At 41.8% G+C, this 27,500-nt stretch overlaps 1 protein-coding gene across 1 annotated transcript; it reads right to left on the reverse strand.

Moving 5' to 3' along the window:
- Positions 1 to 5,032: 5,032 nt before the first annotated feature.
- pax6b (paired box 6b) lies at positions 5,033 to 11,808 on the reverse strand (the record flags this gene model as incomplete). The annotated part of the gene is made up of 7 exons (XM_080550236.1): positions 5,033 to 5,118; positions 6,397 to 6,538; positions 6,940 to 7,052; positions 7,429 to 7,579; positions 7,703 to 7,785; positions 7,926 to 8,084; positions 11,694 to 11,808. The coding sequence occupies 7 exons, from the start codon at positions 11,806 to 11,808 to the stop codon at positions 5,033 to 5,035; spliced, it is 849 nt and encodes a 282-aa protein (XP_080406362.1).
- Positions 11,809 to 27,500: the final 15,692 nt, after the last annotated feature.

Consider the following 27,500-nt stretch of genomic DNA (forward strand, 5'->3'; position numbering starts at 1 on the left):
GATATGTATTTTGGTCCAAGACCATTTTGGGATTTGTATGTAATTACAAGTTGAAGTACTTTGAATTAAATTCTCTAAGTGACTGGTAGCCAGTGCAGGGATCTCAGGATTGGTGTAATGTGTTCAAACTTGTTTTTTGTTAGGACACTAGAAGGTGTTTTGGGTGAGCTGCAATTTATCGAACAGCCCCTTTAGGCCTGTTAGTAGACCATTACAATACCATTACCATTACAATCAAGTCTACTCCAAACAAATGCATGGATGACTTTTTCAAGATCTTGTTTGGACATGAAACATCTCATTCTTGTTATGTTTTTCAGGTGATAGTAGGCTGATTTAGTTATCGAGTTTATGTGGCTGTTGAAGTTTAGATCGGAGTCTAGAATTACACCAAGAGTTCTGACCTGTTTATGATCACTGAGTATGATATCACCAAACGTCTGCTTGGGAAACATTCCTCTTATATTAATATTGACCTCGCTGCTGCACATCGAGGTGACTGAAGAGAGGCGGAAAAAAGATGCTATAACTGTGGCCCTAAGCTCTGATCTGTGGTCTGTTTGGCTTCTTGTCTCCCGACGGTTATGGTTCTAACTTAAATAGGGTAAGCTGATCCTAGATCTGTGCTTAAGAGTGACGTCTGTGCCGAGTGGGTTGGAGGGCTGCGTAGGGGTGAGGTCATAGGGTCAGACGCTGGATTTGGGTGCAAGCTTCACAGCTCATCAAGCTTGTTAGCTGGATGGGCTGCTCTGCTATGACAAGCCCAAAAGAACAAATTAGGTCAAACGATGAGATGGGAAAAAATACTGAATATAGAACATGTACAATTTAATATTTCATTGTTTTTCTTTTTCCTACTTTGCCTGTTGGTGTCGGATCGGGTGTGTTTGTCTGTGAGAACTGGCACTGTTTGTAACAAACAACAACACACGTCTAGCTGAGGGTGCGTGACTGTTTCATGCAAGACTGGAATACTCCTGTGCATCTGTCCTGTGTGTGTGTGTGTGTGTGTGTGTGTGTGTGTGTGTGTGTGTGTGTGTGTGTGTGTGTGTGTGTGTGTGTGTGTGTGTGTGTGTGTGTGTGTGTGTGTGTGTGTGTGTGTGTGTGTGTGTGTGTGTGTGTGTGTGTGTGTGTGTGTGTGTGTGTGTGTGTGAGAGAGAGAGAGAGCAGGGGAGAGAGAGAGTGGGAGAGAGGGAGAGAGTTAGAGACAATTCTCTGCAGGTGTGTCCTTCGAAGGGCCACACATTTTTATTTTGAAATCCACTTGGAGATTAAAGAGTTCATTTACAGTATTGGAGGGGAGGAGTGTATTAATCAGTGTATTAATCAGCAGTATTAATCAAGCTATGACTTGTTACAACGTGGGGATAGTTCTGTGGAGGGTCACTGGTAGACAGACGCCTTGCTCCTAACAGCCTATGGCCTATTTTCCAGATATTAAACAGATAGTTATTTGAAATAGTTACATACGTAGTCTTCTCATTGTAGTTGTGAAATGATCGATTGTCAGACCAAAGACAAAAAGTATACTTGTAAACAATGGGAAATGGAACTTGAGGCTCTTTCATATAAGTCATCTAAAAAAAGGAAATATTAGAATGATTTTTTGTTTTGTTTGAGTTAGTTTGTATGTATCTGTGCTTGTCGGTCTGTCTATGTGCATATCTGTACGCTTGTTGTCATAGCTCACATTTCTGTAGACACAGCCGTACTTGACTCCAGGGAAAATTGTATTCATAATGTAAAATTGCTGTCAGCCATGTATTATTCATCATACTGGTTATATAAATCTATTTATGTAGAGGAGAAAGGCTGATTTGTCTGTGCCTGCCTGCATACATTTACCCTAATGCATGCCAGTATAGTTTTATCTTCCAGCTAACCATGCAATGTCCTATCTAGGTGCCCTTATGAATTCATATGACTGTTTCCTGTTTCTATGATCTCAACTTCATCATTGTCAAGAGACTTTTTGAACATGTGACCATCAGACCGTTCACATTTCCTCCACTCCCATGGAGGTGAAGGCTGTTGTTGTCAGCCAGCCATGCAAGAGTACGACCGCTGACACAACCTGACGTCTGATCCAAACAGGTGCTATGAAACCAGAGGTGATCCAAGGTGCTGTGAGACTGACTCTCATCGCTGGTCAAAGTCACTCCGACGCACACAACGTAACAGACAAGGCCACAACTTATTGCACTTAACTCGGTCCTGTTTTTTAACAAAGACTCATGCTGGGCATGTATCATTTGGGTTTGAATTATTCATAATCCACGCTTGCAGATTTTTTAGTTTTTGCATCTCTTTTTTTTTTCTTTTTTTTTTTTACTCTCTCTCTCTCTCTCCGTATATTATTGATGTTCCCTCTGTCTGTTTGTGCAGCGGTCTAGCCTGTTCTCTCTGCCCTGCACTCTCACCACATTGAGTGTTGTGTGACCAGGACTGTTATAGTGTTGTAATAGTTTGAATAACGTGAATAGAAATAATGAATCTTGGTGTTGGAGTTGCTGTGTATTCATACGACAAACAATAAGTCAGGGGTCTGATACCTAGCTCTCCCCAGGTCCCCCTCGCCTTCTCACTAGACCCATCCCCCTCAACACTCTCTGTCACACACACACACACACACACACACACACACATATTCATAACCACACAGTTCTAGACCCCTACACACTCATACTACAGAGCCATGGTCACACACACACACACACACACACAACACCCCTGCTGAGGCAGCAAGTGAAGCAAAATAACTCACTCTGCCACACAATCGCTGCTCTGCTCCGCTCTGGGCACTGACTGCTTTATTCCTCCATTTTATTTTCCTCCCTCGCTCCCTTGCTCCCTCCCTCTTCTTCTCTCTTTTTTTTCATTCCATCGTAACTCTACCAAAACAAGGGCCAGTGGTGGTGAATTGATTGACCTTTTCCATTGTGCCTAGTTGTTGTTGTGTGTGGTCTGTATGGGGCTGGTGTAGGGCAGGCCTATGCATCACGAGTGGGTGTGTTGTTTTAGAAGCTATGTTTGGTGGGAACTGGCCTCAGTCAAAAGCAGTAATACCAGGGCGGAAAAAAAGCCTCCATTAAGACATGATTTTTACTGTACAAAATGTTTTTTTATAGTTTTCACAAAATACATTTAGAAAGCTCCATTTTAAATAAAATTAAATTGAAATATTTAAGAGACAAGAGTAGACGTGTCATCTCAGAAGCATTGCTCAGACGTAGACCCTGTATACATGTCCATGTTCTACGTTCACATAAAAAAAATAACTCAAAAAAGCATGACAGACGATGCTAGAAAATCCCACCCATGGTCTTCAATTATAAATAAGGACTGCTCGATTAGACTGCAGTCAAACATACTCGAAGCCAATGTAAGAGAACATAAACTGCTTACAAAATCTTGCAACACAAGACTAATATCTTAAAAAAAAAAAAAAAAAAAAAAGTGTAATAGATGAAATACAAAGGCTTTGGTCTGTTTTACAATCAACAATGATTAATTCTGATATGTACTTGTAAACAACTGCCAAACACGTATGTTTAAAACTCTTGTCAAGCATGTTTAATCATAATTATAGGAATTAAATATTTCTAGTTGCACAAAATTATTTGACCATAGGACACTATAATACAACTATAGCTAAGAGACAAATTGTACTTGACCTAAAGAAATGTATTTTATGATGCATGTAGAAAACATTTATAGAATATTCTGGGGGGGGGTGGGGGCTATAAATGAAATTGACTTTTATTCAAGAAATCTTTCTGGAAGATTTCTAGGGAAGACAAAGTACTTACAATTTGACAAACAAATTGGGTTATATTGAGGACGCAGTCTACCACGTACAGACTAAAACTGTTTTTCCACACCTCTCCTGCATGTATCGCTCTTCACTTTGGGCCTAGAATCAATCCATCCACTGTAGCAGGAGTCCAAGCACAAGTCTTGCATGTCCCACTCTCCTGGCACACTCGTAGTGGTTGTCAAATAAAGGCCCAGGCCTGTACAGCTCATCTGATAACACAGGAGTCGAGGGCCAAAGCCCAAGTGGGTGGATTGACTTTAGGCCCTCCTTTGCTGAAATCATTTTTTTTTAAGGAATATGACCAATAAATAGGTTTTCAAACACAGTAAGAGTCTCTTCCCCCAGCGTTTCCTCTTTACATGATATGTAACAGTTTTGCCAAACGTCCACAGAAAGTCTGGTAGAAAGCCTCAATATAAGCTGATTTAAAAAAAATAGTCATGGCACAATCTCTCGGGTTCTCCTTTCTCAAACAAACGCAAGACCAACAGTTTTTCTAGCAGTCCATCTATCAGTACTTGATCTCAGTTTTCCATCATCAACATACAAAATGGCCATATACAAACACACCAGAGAAAAAAAATAAACAATGACTGGAGTTGGAAACAGAAAAAAACGGAGATAAGTTTTTGTTCCATAAAAAAGTTTTTTTTTTTAACACCGGCACTTTACAGAGGTCCATTTCTTTTTTCTTCCTGTCTTTCTGTCGTAGTTCTCTCCTTCGAGTCCTTGTATGTGCCTAGAGCCAGCGAACAGCACACCCTCCCAGTAGTACAACAAAGCCCAGAAGTCCCAGGGCTTTCCCAGAGTCTCTCTCCTCTACTCCTCTCTGTGCATGTGTGTGTGTGTGTGTGTGTGTGTGTGTGTGTGTGTGTGTGTGTGTGTCTGTGTCTGTGTCTGTGTCTGTGTCTGTGTGTGTGTGTGTGTGTGTGTGTGTGTGTGTGTGTGTGTGTGCGTGTGCGTGTGCGTGTGCGTGTGTCTGTGTCTGTGTCTGTGTCTGTGTCTGTGTCTGTGTCTGTGTCTGTGTCTGTGTCTGTGTCTGTGTCTCTGTGTGTGTGTGTGTGTGTCTGTGTCTGTGTCTGTGTCTGTGTCTGTGTCTGTGTCTGTGTGTGTGTGTGTGTGTGTGTGTGTGTGTGTGTGTGTGTGTGTGTGTGTGGAGCTCTCCCGGAGGGCGATGGTTGGGTGGGCGTTCACAAGGTGAAGTAGCACTTCTCTCTATTGTAGTCTGGACCAGTACTGAGACATGTCAGATTCGCCCCCTGGGACTTGGACAGGGACAGACACTCCAGGAGAGATGAGTCCTGAGGAGAGAGAGAGAGATGGAAAGACACCGGTCAAAATGGCTCTCTGAACGTCAACATCCGTGATGAACGACTGCGTCGGACAAAGTAAGCTTAAGCACTGACAGAGAGTTAACACAGTTGACTGTCATGAGAGAGTATTGACTTAGCGTTAGCACAGAAGACAAGGCTGAGTGGCTAGCGTATTGATTAAGCTAAGCTAAACACTGCTTACAGATGATACTGGTAAGCCATAGAACACACGACTAAGAACATTACAAGAGATTTGCAATCTAGCGTTGGTAATCCTCCAGAGACGAGCAGAAGAGCACTCAAGAGTATTCAGATTGGTGTGTTCAGATTAGTGGCCCATAATAACTGAAGCTATATAAATTACAGTGGACATACTGTATATGACACGTTCTAGTCTTTTGGTCCGCATATCAGCAACCATCAAAATGTTCAGACTTTTCTTTTGAAACACGGAACTACGTTTCAACGTTGTTGAGAATCATAACACACTCGACAAAAGCAGGAAAAACGCAATGGATTGGGTGAGTAATCCCCACTGCTACCTAGTTAACTATAACACTACTTTACATTGTCAGCAAGCTCACAAAACAAGCTGTGTCAGTTGACTAGTGATGTGTCATTGATTTTCAACAACGCAGAAATGTATTCACATTTTTCGAAAGGAAAGTCAGATCATTACATCAGATCCCGACATGAGGACCAAAGCATTAGAACGTGACACATATGGTAATAAACTAGCAAGGTATATTGGGGCTTCAACATTTCAGCATTAGTGTTAAGCTCAGACAGTACAACAGCAAATGAATAAAATAAATGAGCAAATTAGCATAGAGGAAATGTTGCTCTGCATGATTAACTCTTCATAACCGTAACCAGTATACAGAATATGTTTTTCAATAACAGTAATCTAATGGGGTGGAACTAAATCGTAAGCTAGAATGGTTCAAATGACATAATGGTGTTGAGGTTGTAATGAGATGAGGTTCGTTCATGCAATTAGATTGTCAGGAAAGAGAAAATGGCGTGTAAATGTAGAAGAATCGCTCTTAGCCTGATTGATCATGAGTTGTTTCTCAAATAGAGAAAAAGCAAGATGGAGGATTATGATTTTTATTATTATTATTACATGAATGAAGGACAAGTGGGCGTGGCTATGTAGTACCCCCTGATTAAAGGCAAGGTGGCAGATAGTTTAATCAAGAGAATGATTAGGTTTGTTTTCACTTGTCACCAAGCGTGTTTGTAAACAATGTACTTTCTGCCTACCTGTTGAGGTGGGACCAGAAGTGGTCATTGATTGGCTGTTCATATGTGCCTGCATATGAGGGGGCGTGTAAGTGTCGTAGCTCCGCCCGTTCACAGGCGGACTGGTAGGCAGCATGCAGGAATAAGAAGAGGTCTGGCTGGGCTATAGACGGAGGAGAGAATGTTTATAGAATTAGCTTCGCCAACTATACCTGCTTCAGCTCAGCAGTCCTTACAGCAATGCCCCCCCCCCCCCCCCTATGGATAGGCTAACATTTCTTCGTTGCATTTAGAAACATGTATGACTGCGGTGCGCTTAGAAGCAAACACTTTCCCCTCAACCTTTTCCGAAGATCATAGTAGGTAGATTAGATCGGTTGTAAAGGATCAAGGATTGTTTAGCTAGGTGATGCTATTTATTGTCTTTAGAGAAAAAAAACATTTGAGGCTAATTGTATAGGCTACCCTTTATCATCTAAAACAGGACACAAGCCGGTAGACATTTACCACTAACACTATTAACACAGAGTCAGGATACAGGTTAGTATTTGCGCATTGACTTACTTGCATAGGCAGGTTGTTTCCCATGGTGAAACTGGGCATGGGAGGCAGCGCGCTGTACGTGTTCGTCAGGGCCGTGTCGGGCCTACCCAGCATCGCTCCCGACGAGAAAGACACTGAGGACGGATTGGAGAAATGTCCGTTCAAAATGTGTGCGTTTTTTCCTTTTCATTAACAGTGATAACATAGCCTACACAGCCCTGCGCGACATTAAACTCGATCTGACAGGTGGAATTACAGGTCTACACACTCATGAAGTTGTTTCAGTTCTACCGCTGTTCATGGCTGAACTAACGAAAACGGAGATAAACGTATATGCGCAATCAATGGTGGATGCATTACGCATGAGTTGACCAGACTAATGCAACGTCCTAATATGATACATTTTCCCTCGCCACTTTGATATAGTCGTATACTACTTTACCATATCACTATACAGTTGGCTAGGAATGTGGATGGATTGAATGATTTGGGAGTCGCGGCCGGGCATACCCGGTGTGGTGGGCTGGGGCATGGCCTGGTAGACGCTGGTACTGAAGCTGCTGCTGATGGGGATGTGACTGGAGGCGTTGCTGGCCTGGCGACGCTGGTTCCGGAGCTTCTCCTCTCGCCTCCACTTCGCTCTTCTGTTTGAGAACCATACCTGGGGTATACCAGGGGAACCACGCATTAGACGCCGCGTTTACGCACCATCAGATCTGGCGAGAAGCAGTGAACTGTAGCGATCGTGTGGCCCGATTGCACGCTTCCAAACGTGCCCACTCACCTGTATTCTTGCTTCAGGCAGATCTATTTTCACAGCCAGTCTTTCCCTCGCAAAAACGTCAGGATAATGAGTTCTTTCAAATTCTAGAATAGAGTAAAAACCAAATATATCGTGTGTGAGCTTTGGGTTGAATATCGTTTACGCTACAACGCGTTGTGACTTGTGTTGTTCGTTAAATGAGACCTGAAATGCAAGTATTCGTTGCATGTAAATTCAAGTTCACCTTTTTCCAGTGCTTCAATCTGCTCTTGGGTGAATGACGTGCGGTTTCTCTGTAATTTTCTCTTTAGCTGAAGTCGCATCTGCGTCTCGTCTGAATCCTCTCCGTTCGAGCTGATGGAGTTGGTGTTCTCTCCTGCGCCCTCCTGTTGCGGACAGCCATCTGCAAAACAATCAATGATCATTTGTATTAGCCTAATTAATAATCGTGTATCGCCTACATCTTAAAGAAACATAGCCTACGTCACTTGCGCTTGATCTAAGCGCTGGGTAAATTGAATTAACTTTTGAAACGTTCTTGTTGATTATACATTCATTAAAGTTCCCCTAAAATATCTTGGGTCTATACTGATATATTGATCGCTGCATTGTTGTCAGAAACATCAATACTGAGCAGTGTTTGTCAAATATTGTGGGAAAAATACTCTTGCTCAGCAATAGCTGCGCCAACTTAGATCCTTTATCACCCACTAACAATACTCGACGTGCTCAAAAGGTTAAGAGAAATGTGACTAGATGTGGCGAACCCCTTTCAGGCCCTCTGAAATATTTAAACCCAACCCCACCCCCCTTTTTTTAAGAGCAGAGCGATGCCTCAATGGCCGTCCCCATATGGGCGTTAGTATAGCCATTGAGGTGACCACCAACACTTGAATAGAAGGAGCCGCTTTTCACAATGACACAATGCCGTTAGGGGTAAGGGAAACCATTAAACTTTATGGACACAGCGAGAGGCGACTAGCGAACTCTTCGTGGGCAGAATATCTGCTGAGAGAGGGGAGGGAGAGAGGAGGAGGGCACAATCGGGGGAGACGACAAAAGGATTCTCTCTCTTGAGGCGCGTATGGTATTGTGCACACGAGGATCCCAGTCAACAGAGCTTTGAGTCCAGTGTGTTAACCCTTATCCACTACCATCATTAATCACGTCCCCCGGCCAGCTAAACGCCAGTCAGGATTTCTGTCTTCAATTGGAAACAAATGAGTGAGGAGAGAGCATGCAACCCCCTGAACAACGTAAATAAGGCCTATCTATTCACAGCTCCTGGTTGACCGTGGTGGAAGACCCAGGGCCTTCAGTTGTGGGGCGAAGCTTATCGACTAATTCTCGCCTTGTTGTTGGACATCATTATCACACCGAGAAGTTGATATGTGAAATTAGGCCTATATATGGGGATGGGAGAGAATATCGTTTCTGCGCATATTCTACTGTTTACTAGAGTGTAATATGCAGAAGTTATCTTTAGAAAGATTATAGTTCAAAGTTAACAAATGTAGCATTTGTTTGTTCATTCGAATATCAGGTGTAATATGTATATTGGGTTAGGGTCAAGATACCAAATCATTGCAATTAGGAAGTTCATTGTTTTTAAAACATGTGTCCCTTGGAAAACTCAATTAGGCTAATTGTAGGCTATTAAGAGATGCAAGATATGCTTGTAGGCCTGAAAAGTATAAACTGATCTATGTATTTTGCAAGCTCATCATGAGAAGAACCGTTGTCATTGGTTAATCAAGTTATGCTTGAAATAACATCGTTTAAAGAAAAGTGTAAATAGGATATGACAATCTAAACTTTTCTTTTAATGTCTCTCTCGCCCCTAAATAAAAGAAAGCCTTTTTTCCAAAGCCTATTTCTTTCTTCTCGAAGGATAATCCACAAAAAGGAGTGAATGTGCGGGCCTTTATCCGGACACCAGACCCACTGACGCTAGGTTTGGGATTTGTTTTCTTAAAAAAAAAAAAAAAAAAGAAGAAGAAAGAAAAAAAGAAAAAAAAGCGCTGGGAAATAAACTAATTCTTTGGTATCACGGTGTCTTAGTCACTGAGGCGGAAAAACAGCAAAAGAGATACCGTACCAATTGCGGCACCTTTCAGCATTAGAAAGATCGGATCAAAACACTCTTAAGAAACCGCTTGTATTGAAAGAAAACGAGAGTAGCCTACTACGTCTAAATCCTATAGACGGGATTTAGAGCCATATAGGGGGCAGAATAAGAGGGGAAAGACAGAGTTGTGTTCCTTCCTCCTCTCTAGATAGAGTTGTCTCCTCCTGGGCCGCGTCCCTCTCCGTGTAGGCCTAGACATTATTTTAGTCACTGTTGCGTATCTGTTGTCAGCCGGGGACCATTCCCTGCCCCTCAGAGACCGAGCCCCGCCTTATGGTTTGGGCGTAATGGGCCAGTTGAAATGAACTCAGAAGCAAACACATTAGGTTTGATGTAAATAGCTATACACAGCCAGTCGGCCATGCTCACTGGATTGTATTTTTAATTACTATAGGCTGTAATGTCATTAACCTTCTTAATAGAGGCATTATAAGCAAACAAAAAAATAGCCAAACTGTTTAGGCTATCATGATCATTCTTACATTATATTTATAATCATAATTATTAGTAGTAGTAGTAGTAGTAGTAGGCTAATATGCCTACTAATAGGTAGGCTAGTATTATTATTATTATTATTATTATTATTATTATATATTATTAGCTATTATTAGCTTATTATTGTTAGCACCGTATGTTAGCACCGTATGTTAGCACCGTATGTTAGCACCGTATTAGGTTTTTATTTGTGTTGTTATCATTAATACATTAATTAATGCATTTATTAATTGATCCCAGTCCTTATCATAGGCCTATATCTCCATTTCCCGCAGTGTTGCTGGTTAATGAGAGGCCCGTATGTCCACAGTATGTCCACATTTTTCATTCCACACGTTATTCAATGCAAATCGAATAACAATAATTGTTGGAAATTTGCTATTCGCCTATGCATTTCGGCAAAAAGTTTTTTCAGGCTTTTACTAGGCTACTTACATTAGGCCCTTACATTAGGCCTACACGCATATGACAAATTAATTGGTTGTACAAAAGACAAAATACTATAATTTGTACCAAAGTGTGTATAATGAAATGTAATTAGTTGGTAAACTAATGAACCCCCCTGAGCAGGTACAATGTTATTGGGGTTTTTGTAGGCCTATCTGTATTTTTAAGACTTATCTATATAGGACAACAACAACAAAATAAATCTAGAATCAACATTTATCTTTAATAACGTTAAGCCTACGCCATGTTTCATAGGATACTTAACGTGTCCAGTGTTCTCCTGTAGAACATTTCTACAACAGTCTCCCCAGACACTCCGGCATGTCGCCATAACGAGAGACAAAGCTCTCTCTAATGAGCAATTACATAGCGCCAAGACCGTTCCCATAACCAATCCTTGCGTGTGAAGGAAAACATTCCTTTGTACTGATATCCCGCACACGGTTCTCTGGCATTTTTTTCCCGCACCAGGGGAGAAGGGAAATGCATGGCTGTTAGATGGACACCTCCGCTGAAAGGACAGGCCGCTGTCACGCACATCCCTGTCTGGGACAGTGGACGCATTGAGACCACAGATGAATTGGTAGTTATGTATCAAGCGCCTAATCGACTACAGTCTTGTCCAGGCCATCAAAGTATGCCAACACAATACCTGCCTAATTAACTGACCAATCATAAACCCTTTGTACTGCAGGGCTATTATTTAGGTCTGTGTTTTCTCAGCTATGTTATAACCAAAATCCACAACATTAGTTTCTGCAGTTTTATGATGACCTAACAGTAGCTGTCCCAGAGAGCGGAGTCAGCCATGCACAACGTCACATTTGGTCATGCCAGATCCCATGCAAAGTGATACAAATGATGACATCATGCACATATATCTTCATACTAACTAACAGGGCGTCTTTATTGCCATATCATCAGTGTGTAAAGGAGGATTACCTGGGTTGGGCTGCCCTGGCACTGAAGTTCCGGGGTACCAGCCGGGCCGGGTCCCCCAAGTTCCTGTCTGACCGTTGAGCATTCTCAGCTTGTCATACATGCCATCTGCGCCCATCTGTTGCTTCTCGCTAGCCAGGTTGCGGAGGACTCTGTTTATCGATGACACCTGAAAGGCAAACAGAACATGAGGAAGAGGGAAAGGGTTCGCTCGCGATGGAAAACGCGCCTCTGCACGTTGTGTAGACATGCAGCCTGGCACTGGACACTGCGCATGCACGCACGCACGCACACGCACGCACACTGACGTCCATGCTGACAATGAAAAATGACAATGTAAACAGTGCAGTCCAACATAATATTTGACATATTAAGCTCTATAAAGGGAAAAAAACGACCATGTATAGCCTGTCCTTTCCATATATTTTCTTTCTAATTAATGCAATCGAAAATATGATCCAGAGGTTCATCCATAACTAACAATGTTAAAATAAATGTAAATATGCAACGCGTTTGTCGTACACCTATAGGCCTAATGTGATGCATTACATCATATCACTGAATGGTTGGTTGTCCATCATCTGTTTGTGTGTCCACTCTGTGTGAAAAGTCATTTCATGTGGCAAATTAAATCATGCACATAACTTACAGTCAATGCACTTACACTTGGTATATTATCGTTGGTGCAGACCCCCTCCGACAGAAGTCTGTCACGGATCTCCCACGCGAAGATAGACGGGCACTCGCGCTTGTACTGCGCGATTTTCCCGACCACTTCTGGAGTGGCCACTCTCGGCTTGCTGCCTCCGATCGCTCGCGGTCTTATGGAGCCAGTTTCATAGTATCTGCCAAGGATCTTACTCACGCACCCGTTCGACACCTGGATAGAAAACAATAGACAGAATTCACATACATTATTTAAGACTAGTTGCGAAATTTTGAAGATATCGTCAAACAATTATAAGCTTACGTTTTGACTGTCCAGCACTTGGACTTTTGCATCAGCATGGGTCTATAAACACAGAAAATATGCCATAAATGGTATAGGATAACGGATTAGGCACTTTGAAATGCACCCGTTCTTCCGGGAATAGATCATACTCACGACTTGTTACCTTTTAATTGAATTTGAATCATAGTATATCAGCTGGATATTATGAGACATGGACGCCTATATTTGCCCTTTATTTAGGCTAACACAATTATCAAGGCAACACATTATAACTAAATAAAATTAGATATGGTTTAACGTGAGAGATTATTCATAATCGTATACTTATTTTTGCGTTGCATTTTTGTTTTATTCTGTGGTAAACACACATTATCCCACTGAAAAAGCTCATGCTTTCTCACGCCAGACAGAAAGAATGCGCCCTCGTCACCTGCAGAATCCTGGAGATGTCGCACGGTCGCGCGCCACTGTGAGCGAGTTCGACGATCTTCTGCCTGGTGGTGTCCGGTAGCGGTCTACCGTTAACGAACACACCGCCAAGCTGGTTCACACCACTGTGACCTGAACGGAGACAAAGGCGGTGCCGTTATGTAAAAGTTACATCAAGACAATGATAACAAAAAAATGTTTAACAAAGATGATTAAAGTGATTAAAGTAAGGGTTAGATAGTGAGGGGGTTAGCTTTCAAGCAGAGCAAAGATGATAGATGAACATGGAAGGGGAAAATGAATAAACTTAATTGTAAAACAAGCCTTAAATGATTAAGTGTAGTCTATGATAGTCATAGTTCAGTTTGGGTCAGCCAACCCCACTCAAGACAATCATACGCTGTAATTCAATAGCCTTTGGATAAACACATGCAGCGCATCGATTAAGCGTCAGCAGCATCAAATGATCTGGACCAAAACATCTCCATCCAACTGAGATGTAATCAGCTATTCAGACGAAAGGTGTCCGGCATCTTCTGCCAAGCGGCAAACAAAGTCCAAATACAGCCTCTTAGAACAGGCAAACTTCGGAATTAAATCCTTCAAAACCTCCCTCATACGCGCTATATAGACGCATCACAACATAAGCACCAAATCACAACATCTACCCATGTATAGTTATTCCAAAATATAACAAAACGTCATAAATGTTATCCTAATTGAAGTCTTTTTTTTAAACTAAAGTTATAGTCGACGATAAATTCCAATAAAGCACCAAAAGAGCCAGCAAACCTGAAGCCAAGCGGGACAGATGCCTCCTCAGAGAGTCTGAGCTGTGCTCTGATCCTCCGCTCCCTTCCCCTGCGCTGCCGCCCGGTACATTGACTCCGGGAGCAGAGGCTCCTTAGCAATAAATAAGCTCCAAATATAGAAGAGGGGGAAAATATGATGAGCCTGCCTGACATTTGTCTTTAAAATAAAGCTAGCTGCATGTCAAGTTTGAGCTTAATTTCTGGAAATAGGCGGAAGTCGCCTCGGATCATGCATGGAAGGCTAATTGAAAAGATCAGTTGGAGCACTTGTGGCAGGCATGTCACTTTATGACACCGCTCTGCTTTTGAAAATCGCATCGTCACGACAAATAGTAGCATGATAAAACGACCCTTTCTGTCTGCATTTGGATATCACTCAGACAAAATTGGACTCTACTCGTTTACCCTTCGAGGGAGGCTTCGTTTTAGGTGGCCAGGGGCTACGCGCGGGCACAACAACGAGGGCGCGCTTGGATTCTCAACATATTAAAACTGACATCCAGTTTTTTCCCCCTTGTTTGTATTTGGCAACAAATCCTTGCAGCCACTACAGTCCTGTTGTGTGCAATCGGTAGGCTATCTCTGCCCGGAAATACGTAATATGTACTTTATAAATGGCCCAATAGTGCTTTGTGCCAATCAACGTGGCCGTTTTGAGTTAACTTAAATCTGTTTAACAGAATTAAACATCTCTTAGGCCAATATGTGTGATAATCCTCCAACGTGGATCTGATTAATAGCAAATCCATTATCATCCCGCTTGCTCTTTGGTAATTCCAGGATTAAGTGGAATTAATAGACTTCTTATACTCTCAAATTGGCCTGCCCGCGTTAAGCAGCGCTCTGCCGGTTCACATGGCTGCACCATAGCAACTATCATATACATTCACGAGATCGATAAACCCGTCAGATAAGGACATCACATAAAAACGCAGCTCTCCTAAGGTTAAGTCTTAATCATGGCACAATTCCCCACGGCGCACAGAGTCGATCTCGCCCGCTGGCGCTGATTATGCGCCTTGTATTCTATTGCAAGTCGACTAATAGGAAAACATATGGTGTCAATTTGGACGCTCCCCGCCATATACACCCAGGAGTTATTAGCACAAAAGCCACCGAGGCCGCCGCGACCTTTAGACAACCCAAAGGGCCGGGTCCAATGATATCTCCTCGGCAATTCGCACCAGAAATCACAAGCCAAGCCAGGGGAGCATCCCATTAACATCAATACCAAAGCTGGAGCAGAGGGTGCAGCACGAGGCTTTGATAAGGCCTTGTTAATAACACTATCTCAATAATGGACAACCGGCAAGCAATCATCATCAGTGATTGCGCAATTTGTCAGGGTTGACCAAGGTTTCTGATTTGGTAACGGTGGACTATTAAATACCCATTACTCATATGCACAGACTATACACTGTCTGTAAATAAACTGAGTAAATAAACATGTGAAATTTCCCTTCATCATTTGTTGCACATTATCTGCCGTTTTTCCTGACATGAATGATAAACATCACATTTCCATATCTCTATATGACCTATACAGATCAGACATGGTCCGACTTTAGCCTACACAGAATTCAAAGAGATTAGAATTTGACTACATAAGCACATGTTACAGCACAGACACGTCATCAAGGTGAGGAGAATAGCAAAATGAAATCATTCCACACACCTTCATCACAGATGTCATACACCTCTTGTCCAGCAGAAAGAGAGAAAATGTCATGTTTATCCTTGATGGTTAATTTAGCCAGTGATAAGATAATATCAATTACTCATATTTAACAATCCATCCAAATATTAACAACACACTCTGTCAATATAGTCCTAGGCTGCAGTCTATTTTCCTTATGGCGCCCATGACAATAGCATACAATATGTTGTAGTTTACTCGTGTTAACAGTTATTATTATAATCTGGGCATCTCCATTATATCTCCTGCTCTATCCATGAGGACTAATCTCCATAATACATTATTCCTGCTCCTCATGTTTCATGCAATGTGCCTTTCCACACAGCTGTATGCAGCCTGCAGCGAGCTCTAACGCTAATGCAGACGGCTGTACAATTATTTAATACCAACTCAAGCTGAAACAAACCTCTCTCTCTCTCATATGTATCTCTATGCACAAAACTATCTCAAATAAAAAATGCATTGAAATGTCTAAGGTCAATCATAACGGTAAATTCACAACAATATAACATCATATGCATAAAACAATATACAAGATTTACTTCAGATAGAAATTAACATTGATGATGAACATTGATGTCATTAATTATTGTAGGAAAACTAAAAACAATATTGTTAACAACTATTGTGTTAGAGGAAGTACATCATGGATTGTGGTCGCATCTGAATTAACAACACAAGTTTCTAAACAAAATTATGTAAAATCAACTTACTGTTCTGCATCATTGAGGCAACGCCAGTCTCCCACGTGGCTTGGTTGTGGTATTCTATGCGTCGTAAGAAAATAACAATTGTGGTTAGTATCAATGCCATTAATATGTAAGGACTATTGCTGAATTCTCTTATATTTATTATGTTTGTCTCGTTTTGGTTACATCTAATTCCAAGGCAATCAGGGCGTATGAAGCATTAAAACCATGTGGTCTACTATCATAAGTTTCACATAGCCATAACTCATGTGAATCGGTACATCCTCATTATATATATATATATATATTTTAGCATTAAACTTGCCTTGAAACAGAGTTGACTGTCCGCTTAAAACAATTTAGCCAATCATCTGCCGTTCTCACTACTTAATGTCTCCCTAGGACAAAGCAGAAGAGTATATTAGTTACACCCCTAGCTAAGTCTGCGTTCTGTATTTTACAACTAAATATCACTGAAACTGAATTAAAGCTGAGGTAGATGAATATGATCAAATGTTACATATTGTTGAAATATAGACTATATGTTTTGTTTTTCTTGTATAGGTTCATTTTAATTTTAATTAGGTGTCATGTGTACTCGTAGGCGGTAAGTGCCAGATAGCTTATACGATGTGTAACTCGGATCAAGATGGTAAAGTTGGTTGTTTATTTGTTGAGGGCAGGCTCGTGCTCTCTCTTGTTTGCCACCTGTTTCTGATTTCGGGGTCTGCTTCCAAAGTTTATGTTTCCGACGTGTGCTGCAGGATTATAAACAGGGCCTATTTCTGAAGTAATGGCCATTAATGGTGTTTTCGTCTTAAATAGTCTCATTCTCTCTCCAGCTCAGTGGTAGCTATATACATTTCGTTTTTACTCGATCCCCTCCTCTTCTAGACAATTAAAATTGTACAGTGACACACGCTGTCAACTTCGCCTCACTGCTTTGCAAAACTACAAGCCAGGAGGGGGTAGAGGCCGGCGCACAAAGCCTGCTGGACTCCAACAAAGCGCCCCTTTCTGCCGCCATACCCAAACCCGGGGCGCAGAACTCGGCCTCCACAACCAGCAACACAGCTTCCCACTAAACGTACCAACAACAATACAAAGAGCCGAAGGCAGCATCCACCCCCTCCGGGACCGTACACACACCCTCGACACCTCACTGTCACCACTGATGACCATGACCTCGGTGCCCGTGACACAATGTGCGTTTTGTTTGTGTCGTTTTGGGGGAAATGGAAAAGTAATTTCTTGTTATAAATATCTGGATGTAATTGTGTTGCTGATGTGGGTTGTTCGGGGGTTGTAAAAAGATACAACAGCTCAGTAGGGCGCTCAATTTGGAAAAGACAAACGCAATAAAGAACCCATTCAACTGGACTGCTTAAAAGGGGGCCAGGGAAGGAATAGTCTGAAGTTTTCATTTTCTCCCTTTACGCAAAAACGACCCTGTTGTTGTGTGTCTGTGTATGTGCCAGCATGAACCTACAATTTGGAAACATGCATCAGGCAGGCTTTTTTGAAGAAGGGGGAAAGCAGCTTTAGTAACATTTAACAGTTTCTATAACTTTGTTTTTGTGTTGTGCATATACGTGAAAAGGGGACATTTTAGTCTTGAGAGGTTTTGTGTACACCCGGTTTTGAAAGCACAGTCGTAAGCCTGCTATTGAAAACATGAGACGTTAACTTACACCCAGCAGATTCCCTCACATGTTAGGCCTATCACGGTACATCCGCGATACATCCATTAAATATGTTGAATGCGCCGAAATATAAATATAGGCTACACGTTATTAGAATCAGAATTTTATATGCAAACAACATCTCTCAATATACACATGATCCTGGAAATAAATAATTTTACAGTATTTCTCCATCCATCTCCGTCTTGAAAACAGGAGGCCTAGGATAGGCTACTTTTCTAGAGAATATTTTGAGTCCTGCGCTATCGTAGGTTATATATAGGTTTATACACTTCGTAGTTAATCATTTATTTAAGGTCGAGAACGCGTTGTTGTTGATGAGGTTAACTGGGTAGTACTAATCTGCATTTCTTTCCCTTTAGTAATCCGTAACAACAATCGTCTTAATTAAACATGCTTTTTCAGGCTGCTGGATCCTGCGTTCTCAACATTCATATGCAGAAATACATTACTATCTCCACAATGGCTCGGTAGGAAGTTGTGAGCACGATGGCATTTACATGCAGGCTAAGCATCTTAGTGTTATTTTGTGTATGTAATAACGGTGTATTAGGTTGTTAAGGGAAGTGTTTGAATTTAACCACAAAAATCTAACCTTAATATTATGGTTTAGGTGAATGTAGTCACATACCAATTTCAACTATGATCTTAATTCTATACGTGATGTTTGAATGTGATTAAGTTAAGCCATCTTTGATTCTAGAGTTGTGCAAAATAGGCTCCTTTAAAAATATATATTTACATATAAAATGATATGTATTGTCTCTGCTACTTTTTATACTGCTTAAACCCTATTCCATAATCATTTAATTATATTCATGAGTAAAGCGGTGATTGCCTAACTATTTCTGCACAATTTAAGTTTCATTGGCTCACAAGAAAAAGAAAAGTGGTTGGGAAAAGTAAAACTTGAGGTATATTTTCTTTGGCACGCAAACAAGACAAAAAAGAATAGGCCCAGCGTGTTGTTTAAGCATGTTTGAGAAGGCGCTTGGGTGACTCGACTGTCTATGAATCAAACTGACACCTTTCCTCAACGGGTCATTGCGCCCCATTCTCCACGATGATCACTGTCTTGGCCTAACATGACTTTTTACTCTTTGCTGTCATAAATAAGCAGTAAGCTCTCCGTAAACACCAGCACAACCGAGCATTAAAGAGCACAGAAAGTAAACAGGGAAGCCAGCCGGGACGCAGCCTCAAATCGCACTTCCAAACTCCAGTAAGCTAGACTCCTCCAACTCCAACCTCAATGGACAGGCAGACTACAGGCAATAGCTGGGGAATGCAGCTTGTATTGCAATAAAGATAAAAGGCCTGAATAATACGAATACTAATAATAATAGGCTACTAACAATACTACTACTAATAATAGTAATAACAATAACAACAACAATAATAATAATAATAATAATAGGAATAATAATAATAATAATAGTAAATGTGTTTATTTTTCCAACTCCTTTAATGTGCTTTAGTTTAGAACAAAAAAATCTATCTTCCTCTTAAGTGTTTTCGTGTTTACTTAGGTCTCAGAGGCAAGAGAACTGCACAAACAAACTTTTAGAGAGAAGATATCCACGCTCACCTTTTTGAGGCATCCTGCGTCCCTGTCAAACTCCTTGTCAAATAGTTCTCCACGCCACAGAAAGAACAAATGCAGGGCAGTCTCTTGTTGGAGTTTTGCAGTCAGAGGAGAAAAAAAAATAGTTTTCCAGTGGTCTTCTGCGGAGACGGAAGGGATATCCCTGCGAAGGAGACAGAGATTGACAGTGAACTCAGATGTCACAACCACGGAGTGAGCGAGATTGTGCGCTCGCGTGTGTGTGAGTGAGCGAACGAGCGAATGAGAGAGTGGGAAAGAGAGAGAGAGAGGGAGGGAGAGAGTGGGAGAAGGGGGGAGGGGGGTAAGAGAGAGAACACACCTATGCTGATTGGTGATGGAACAAGTGTATTAATGTATGTGTTCCTGGTCTGCCCTGTGCCTCGCCTCTACTGCTCTTCACTGGCCCATTAGTGCGACCCGACCTCTGTCATCATCCCCCACAGAAACACTTCCCCCTGCGCCACAGCCAAAGCGGGAAACGGGGCCGAGTCAGAGAGAGAGAGAGAGAGAGAGAGAGAGAGAGCCCCGTCTTCCCAACCCACTAATCAGCCCACACATGCAAATACCCCTTTCTCCCTCGCTCGCTGAATATTGCCTTATGCAAAGCAACTGCCTCCGAGATGCCGATTGGATGGAAAGGCCCTGGCTAGCTCCATGGTGGGAATCTCGGGCATGTTTACAGCTCAGACCTGAAGCCACGGCGGTTGGAAAATGGAGCTGAACTCGTGTTGAGCACACATTTTGGAATGTGCTGCCTTCAATTCGCGTGTGCCTGCTTTCATATCGTTTTGGCCTGAAAGTGGTATGACCTATATACATACAACAGAGATGTTTAATATTTTTGGAGTGCATGCCTTCCCTGCTCAATGTTTTCCAATGCCATATATATAGGATAATTTATTCTTCGGTTTAAGATGTTGACTGCATGAAAATAAAATGCTACAGCGATAAAGTGGCTCTATTCATGCTAGTGCATAATGTGGCCCGTACTCGGAGGTACTAATGGAAGTTGGACTGAGAAGAGCTCCCTATTGACAGCTGAGGATTCTAAAGAGGGGATCTGTTTATTTTGTGTACTCCTAAGTGGCCTTAGTTGTACCCGCTCAAACAAAACTTTCCCCACGTGCCTTTGTTGACTTTCTTCAGTATCACCTTCACTGAGCCCACCCCACCTGTCGACAGGCACATCCCTCTCTCACACACACACACACACACACACACACACACACACACACACACACACACACACTCACAGACACACACGCAAATACACACACACATTCCCCACCGCGCGCAAGTTACCCTGCTTTTAGGCAAGCTCTGGTGCTTTTTATGGACACATTTGCAAGACAAGGCGACGTCACTCCTATGACCTGACAGCAAATAACACGCGTAAATAACGTAAAGCAAATGACTGTGCAGCCATGACCACACGCTCCCTAACTGCGCCGGTTGTATGGCTGGACATTAGGGCACACCTCAGCGCACCCGAAAGCCACCCCTCCGCGCCCGTGTTTGAGCTTACACTCGTAGCTTGCGTAGCACCAGTCTCAGTGCTGGGTGTCCCCGTCGCTTATTCTAAAGGAATAGGGCCAGTGGAAGGGGGAATGTTAGCTGTATGGATGTGGAGCCAAATCAGGGGTACAAAAAGGGGGAGACTGGGAGGGTAGAGGGGGAGGGTAGAGTAGGAGGGCTTTTGGGTTTTCGGAGAGCGCAGACCATGAAATGAAGTCATGGAGGCCTACACTTGACTTCCTTTGACATGTGAAAAAGTAGGAAAAGTCAGAGCTCATCAATAAACTACCTCGGAGGTGAAAGAGGGCTCCCTAACAACCATCGCATTCCTGACGACGGGTTCAATGAGGAGACAAACGACGCTGCCAGAGGGAGAGGGACAGCGGGGCTTGAATGGGGGCCTCAATGAGGCGCGAGGACCAGCACAAACTGTCACCCAGAGTCCCGCGGTGAGGAACAACAATTCGGCCAAAAAACTTTCCCCCAAACAAGCCGCAAACTGCTTTTTCTCCGATTTCTCCTTCACCCTGTTTCAGACCACTGAAGCTGGTGGTCTATTTGGATAGATAGGCCTAATTGTATGTTGTGTAGTGTAATGTGTAGGCTAGTGTAATGGCCTTATTCGTGGATTAGTTGGACTTGTTGTGCATGGTCTCAGTGAGATAATAAGCCCTGCTGATGCTGCTGTCTAACGGGCATCTTGAGGACTGTGACATGGACATAGGCCTACAGCTTGACTGGTGCCGTTTATCAGCTTGGCAAGACTGTCATGGGTGTATTAATACTGCCCCCACATGCTGAAAGAAAAAGTGTTGTTGCATGCAGCAGTGTGTGGACTGTAAAACGAAATATATAACTAGAGATAACGTCTGCATCTATTTTTAAAAGGGAGTTGAAAGTATCTTTATCGTCATTTAAATGATAAACTTAGGCCTACTTTTTAAAAAACATAGTCTTCTGGTGGATTTCCTTTCCTTTTACCGTCAGTATGTGTTCTATTTGCTTTTTTCACGTTGCACCACTGCATATTATTTATTTATTTTGTAACAAACACATTTAAGTGATTAGGCCTATATTTTATTTAACTGTTATAATTGCTTACTTCATTCAGAATATATTTTTTCACAATATGATTTTGATATAATTGCACTTAGCATTTGCGATAGTGAAAGCTACTGATAGTCTGTAACACCACTGCATTGTAATTCTAATTTTATTGTCATCCCCTTGTAGCTGACGAAAATTCACTACGAACCCGCTTCTCTGAAAGACAGAATCCCCGATGAGAGTGTCGAGTAGTTTTCTCTGGAAACAATACCTCCAATAGATTATTGATTTCTTTGGGGAAAGCAGTAAATCCGCTCCAAGTGCTAATTCGTTGTCGACTCTCCTCAAGCGAAGTTTTGTTTATCTTCACTGACTAAGATCAAACAGTGATCAGATTTAGCAGTCATCCTCTTTGGGTCAATAGAATATTGATGAAGAAATGTGACTAGGCCTAATATTTTCTCAAGGAGAAAACATAGCATCTCCTGAGTACATTTAAAGACGTCGTAAAATGTAATGAGTAGACTATAGCAATTAGCCCAATTGGGATTAGCAACTAATGCCATAGGCCCTGAAAAGAAACCCTAATCTTGTCGCTATTTTCCCCTGGGGCAAAGTAGTCTTTGTGCCCCCTCTAAAAACTTTTTTTTACAAAAAAAAATCATAAGGGGGAGGGAGATTGGGGGTGAACACGGGTGACGTCATTCTTGGAGAGAGAATAGAAGGTCTATTATAAAACGTCAACAAAGAGGAGTGGGCGCAGTGGCTTCCATTGATTTATTGGGATTTGAGGGACAGGGGGCTGGAGGAGCCAATGGGGGGAGACCGGAGCGAGCTTTATCATCTCAATAATTCTCTAATTGTTGGGCAGCGGGCGAGTCTTCCACGAGGGGGAGACGGCCAGGGGAGGGACTTGTCATCATCGGGCGACTCAAAATGTTGCTTTGCTTTTGTAGGCCACTGACCCGTTTCTGTTCGGTTACTGTCTCTCAGTTGTGGCCTAGCAACACTGCACGAGCGTAGGACAAACGGATAATAAGTCTAATGTGTTTTCATTCAGTAGAAGCAGCTAAAGCCGATAAGTGTTAAACATGACCTACCTATTTCTGGAAAAATGTAGACCCAGCACAAAGATAAATGTGAAATGATATAGACCTAAATATATATGAAGTTAGAGCGTACATAATTATGTACGTCTATATCTGCAATACATATTTAGCAAGTATGCTATATCATTATAAACCTATAAAGCTATTAAAACATTAAAAAAACAATAAAATATAACCATCATGTATTATTAAATATTTTTATTTTTATTTACATGCATTATTGTTATTATTGTTATTGTTATTGTTATTATTACAATATGTTTTGGTAGGAATCTAATAGGCTTGAAGCAATATTTGAAGTATTGGCATACCACTAATTTATATTCTTTTCAGCATTATCAAGCCAAAATGACAAGCTTGATCTAATGTAGATGGTTTAAAATGGTTCTATCACAGGTGAGTTTTTGCAGAATAACAAGCTTTGATAAGTTGGTTTGCATCATTCAATTTTTCATGAACAAACATTTAACACTGATGATTACTTTGGTCTTCTGAGCAGTGAAATATATTTATAGTTTTAAATTATTATTATATAAATTGTGAGCTCGTGCATTCTGAATGTTAATTGTGTGTTTAGTGTTCACAGCTTAGGCCTGACTCTTCTTTGCACACATGATTCCGCTATACGTAGCTAAACACAAACCTTTGTTTGTAACCAAATGTTTGTAGTTTTATCATGGTTTACTCTCATCCCTATAAGCCTTCAAGCTGGAGGATTTGAAATGGATACTGGTAGGCAATGACAACTGGACACACAAATGAATCATTTTAGCTCATAGGAGCACTCAGATATGATTTCATATGAAATGATTCTGCAGCCTCACACGTAACCTCGTTTAGAATGTTGGCTTTAGTGAAATGATCAGCTGTGTCAAATTCAAATAAACAAAACGTATAGGCCTATTACTGTCTCAGTGCAAAGTTGGTTTCATCAAGGAGTAAAACTCCTTGGTTTTATATTTAGACCTCACCACAGGACTCAAACAGACCTTGAGGGAGGTATTGTGATTTTGGTGATATAAACGAACATTAATTTTCCTTTATAGCTTAACTACCCTTGGTGGACTCATTCAGTCCTTGATTGACGTCTGAGGATTCGGGAATGCTGGAGAGCATTTCTGTCGCCACGGAAACCTTCTCCTGGCAAAAGACTGTCTGGTCGGAGGTATGTCACATGTAACGGGGTGACAGCAGGAGAAAGGCAGTCCCAAATAACTAACAGGCCAGGTGGACCTGGACGGAGATCACGGTTCTCCAAAGACGCACCGTGGATCATACTGCTCCAGGCTGTTACTTCTCACGAAATGGAACTGGTACTGTGATAATCTTTTACAGATGACAAGTCGGTTTTTAAATTTCGTTTCCTAAACAATGGTTATGGTTCGGGTGAGGCTTAAGTTAGGTTAGGGTTAAGTTGTTTTGTAAAAAAATTATAATAATACAATAAAAACAAAAGCACGTTGAAACGACCGTTTAATTAGCCTCTCTATAAAGCAGGCTAGACAACAGTTATGCCAATTATGTCTAATTAAGGGCTATTTGTTAAAACTTTTTTTTTAGCACATGTGTTATGTATGTATTGTGTAATATGTATTATCGTTGTTTTTGATTGAAATAATAGTAGAAGCCTCCAAAAAGCACAAACTCCATATATTAAAAGAAATAGGCTATAGATATCAAGACGCGCGCCTGAGCTTCGTGCACGTTAAAGCTCATAATAGCCATTCTGTAACACTTTATACCTCAGTGAATATCGCTAATTGCACGCAACGCAAGTCTGCGATACTTGAGGTTTACATAAAAACAGTCACTTTGAACCAGCACCAAAAGACCATGAACCACATTGTTTACAAATCACTTCAAGCCACACAGCCATATCACCAAATTGAAACCATTGGACAGGAGGATGTATATAGTCGCAGTGTATACCCAGACCAACGCAGACCTCTGCTTTATGAAATTCATCATCAGACATCTGTCAAAGGTTGCTTTGGAAAAAGTCAACCACTCGTCTCGTGCAAGCAAACATGTCTGCAAATGAAGACAAATCCGCGGTGGCTCAGAAAGGTTCTTCAAGCAATACACCTGTGGGCCAATAACAAGTCAAACTCAACATGATGGATCCTGTAGTGAAATCCTTTGCATTTCCACTCACCTGATATAAGAGGGCTCACACCGGCTGAGCGATATCCTGCTGTTACCAGCACTCGTTCCCTCAGCCTCTAATTCGTCGCTGGAACAAACCAAGATAAAGTTAAGGTCCAGATTACGTTTGGATCCGTCGCGGAGTTGAAATGTCAATGAGAGAGAAAAAAGACGCTGCCTCGATTACCACCAACTTTCCCTTGGCATCAGCCTCAACTTGGCAGTGATTGGCTGGAGCGACGGCTCGACGTCACCTTCGAAGGCACTTGTGCAGGGAATGGGGACATGTTATGAGGAGCACATGCACACATCGGCTTGGGTTCGATTGACCCCCCATCCTAAACATGAACTTTGATTCTAGGAAAGGGTTGACATTTTGGACTTTTCCATCCAACAATTCTCTTGTCAACTTGATGTTATTTTCAGAGATAAACTTAAAACGAAATAATCTCGTTTGGGTAACAAAACAAATATCACATTATCATAAAAATATTCTAAAGTTGTAAGAAAAAAAAAGTTTAAAAAAAAAGAAAGAAAAAGAAAGTATAATATGAATAGGCTAACCGCATTTGATCATTGACATAATCTGGTAATAAAGGCTAATATGTACTATCAACCTGCATTAATAAGACATTACAATTTAATAACAGATCACATTTTGTGAGGAAAGAGGCCAAAAGTCATTTGAATGCTTCAATTAATTTAGGCCTTCCGATAATGTGTGAAATAGGCGTGGGTCGAAAACAAAAATGGACAGTAATTAATTGATATCATAATAATTAGGTAACAACAGCAGAAGTAGGACCTTAGAAGAAAGCCTGACACATTGGAGAGAATCATTTAAGCCGAACTGAACACATATACACCTGCAGGTATATCATACACATATGATTTCGAATGCTTGAATTGAATTGCAGTTCATGAATTTGCTATTATTCAGACCTGTATGGCAATGAAACTGTCCCAACTCTGAGGTCAGATACATATCTGCTGTAGGGCTTGCCTGTACAGTAAAGGCCGAGCCAAAGGTCGCTGTGCCCCGTGTTGCAGTGGTGTATGAGGGGGCGGGGTGCTCCAGCTCTCTCTGATGGAGTTATTCAACCATGTTTGTTCCAACCTTTTAAACAGAGAGTTTGATCACAGGACGGTAGAAAACGATCTCTCAACACCATGAGAGCAGTTTGTTTGGGATCATTTTGACAGGAATAAAATACTACCGCAATTTCATCAGATAGATGGCAACAGGTTAGAATAATATAATTATAAATTACACACACCCAAATTAGTAAAAAAAAAAGAAAAAAAGATTGCAGTAAGCTATGTAGATCTTAACCTATAACCAATATAACCAAGCCAAGCCTTTATTTCCTCAAGACAAACGTTTCTTGCAGTTAAATTATGGCTGAGTACACCACTGCCTCACACCTGGATCTCTAAGAAGGTGAATTGTTTTTGAATGATGAATTTGTGAAGAATTGTGAAAACCTTGTAGCAACCTAAAAATGATCACGCATGTGCCAACACTGTACTTTTCATGGATAGGCCTATTAAAAAGAACTATAACATGTTCAGTTTACACTCGTTGCACGGGGTTAATTGGCCCATAACTCGTAATGTACCTTTAGAAAGGTAGGCTAAAAGCCTCAAGTCAGATTTCACAACCTTTGATGTTTGTGTCAATTTGAACAAGATGAGTACTGGGGCAACCGCTCCACCTCACGTCTCTAAGGAAGCGGTCAAGACCGCGCAGGTACGGGGCGGTCAGAACTGGCTGTGTTTGGCCCATTATTTGGAGTAACCACCATTAAGGTGCCGTGAAACCGTGCAACGCAGCAGGGTTCTCGACATCCGCGATGGAAACCGCACGGCTTGGCCCCGCTTATCAGGCTGTCAATAAAACGAGACGGGATGCTGCGGCAAGGCCAGGTGCTCCCGTTCACTCCTCACACAGTCCCGCTCTCCAGAAGCCGATCAGGCGTGAACGCAAATCTGTCCAGCCGGTCTTCCCTCTACCGTCACCAGGGTTCCAAATGCATACAGCAGCGCCACAACTACCCCCCCCCCCCTACCCCTTTCATAATCCATTTAGCTTCAGAATATAGGCCTA

Source organism: Nansenia antarctica, assembly GCF_963989245.1.
Source record: "Nansenia antarctica genome assembly, chromosome: 1".
Taxonomy (NCBI): domain Eukaryota; kingdom Metazoa; phylum Chordata; class Actinopteri; order Argentiniformes; family Microstomatidae; genus Nansenia; species Nansenia antarctica.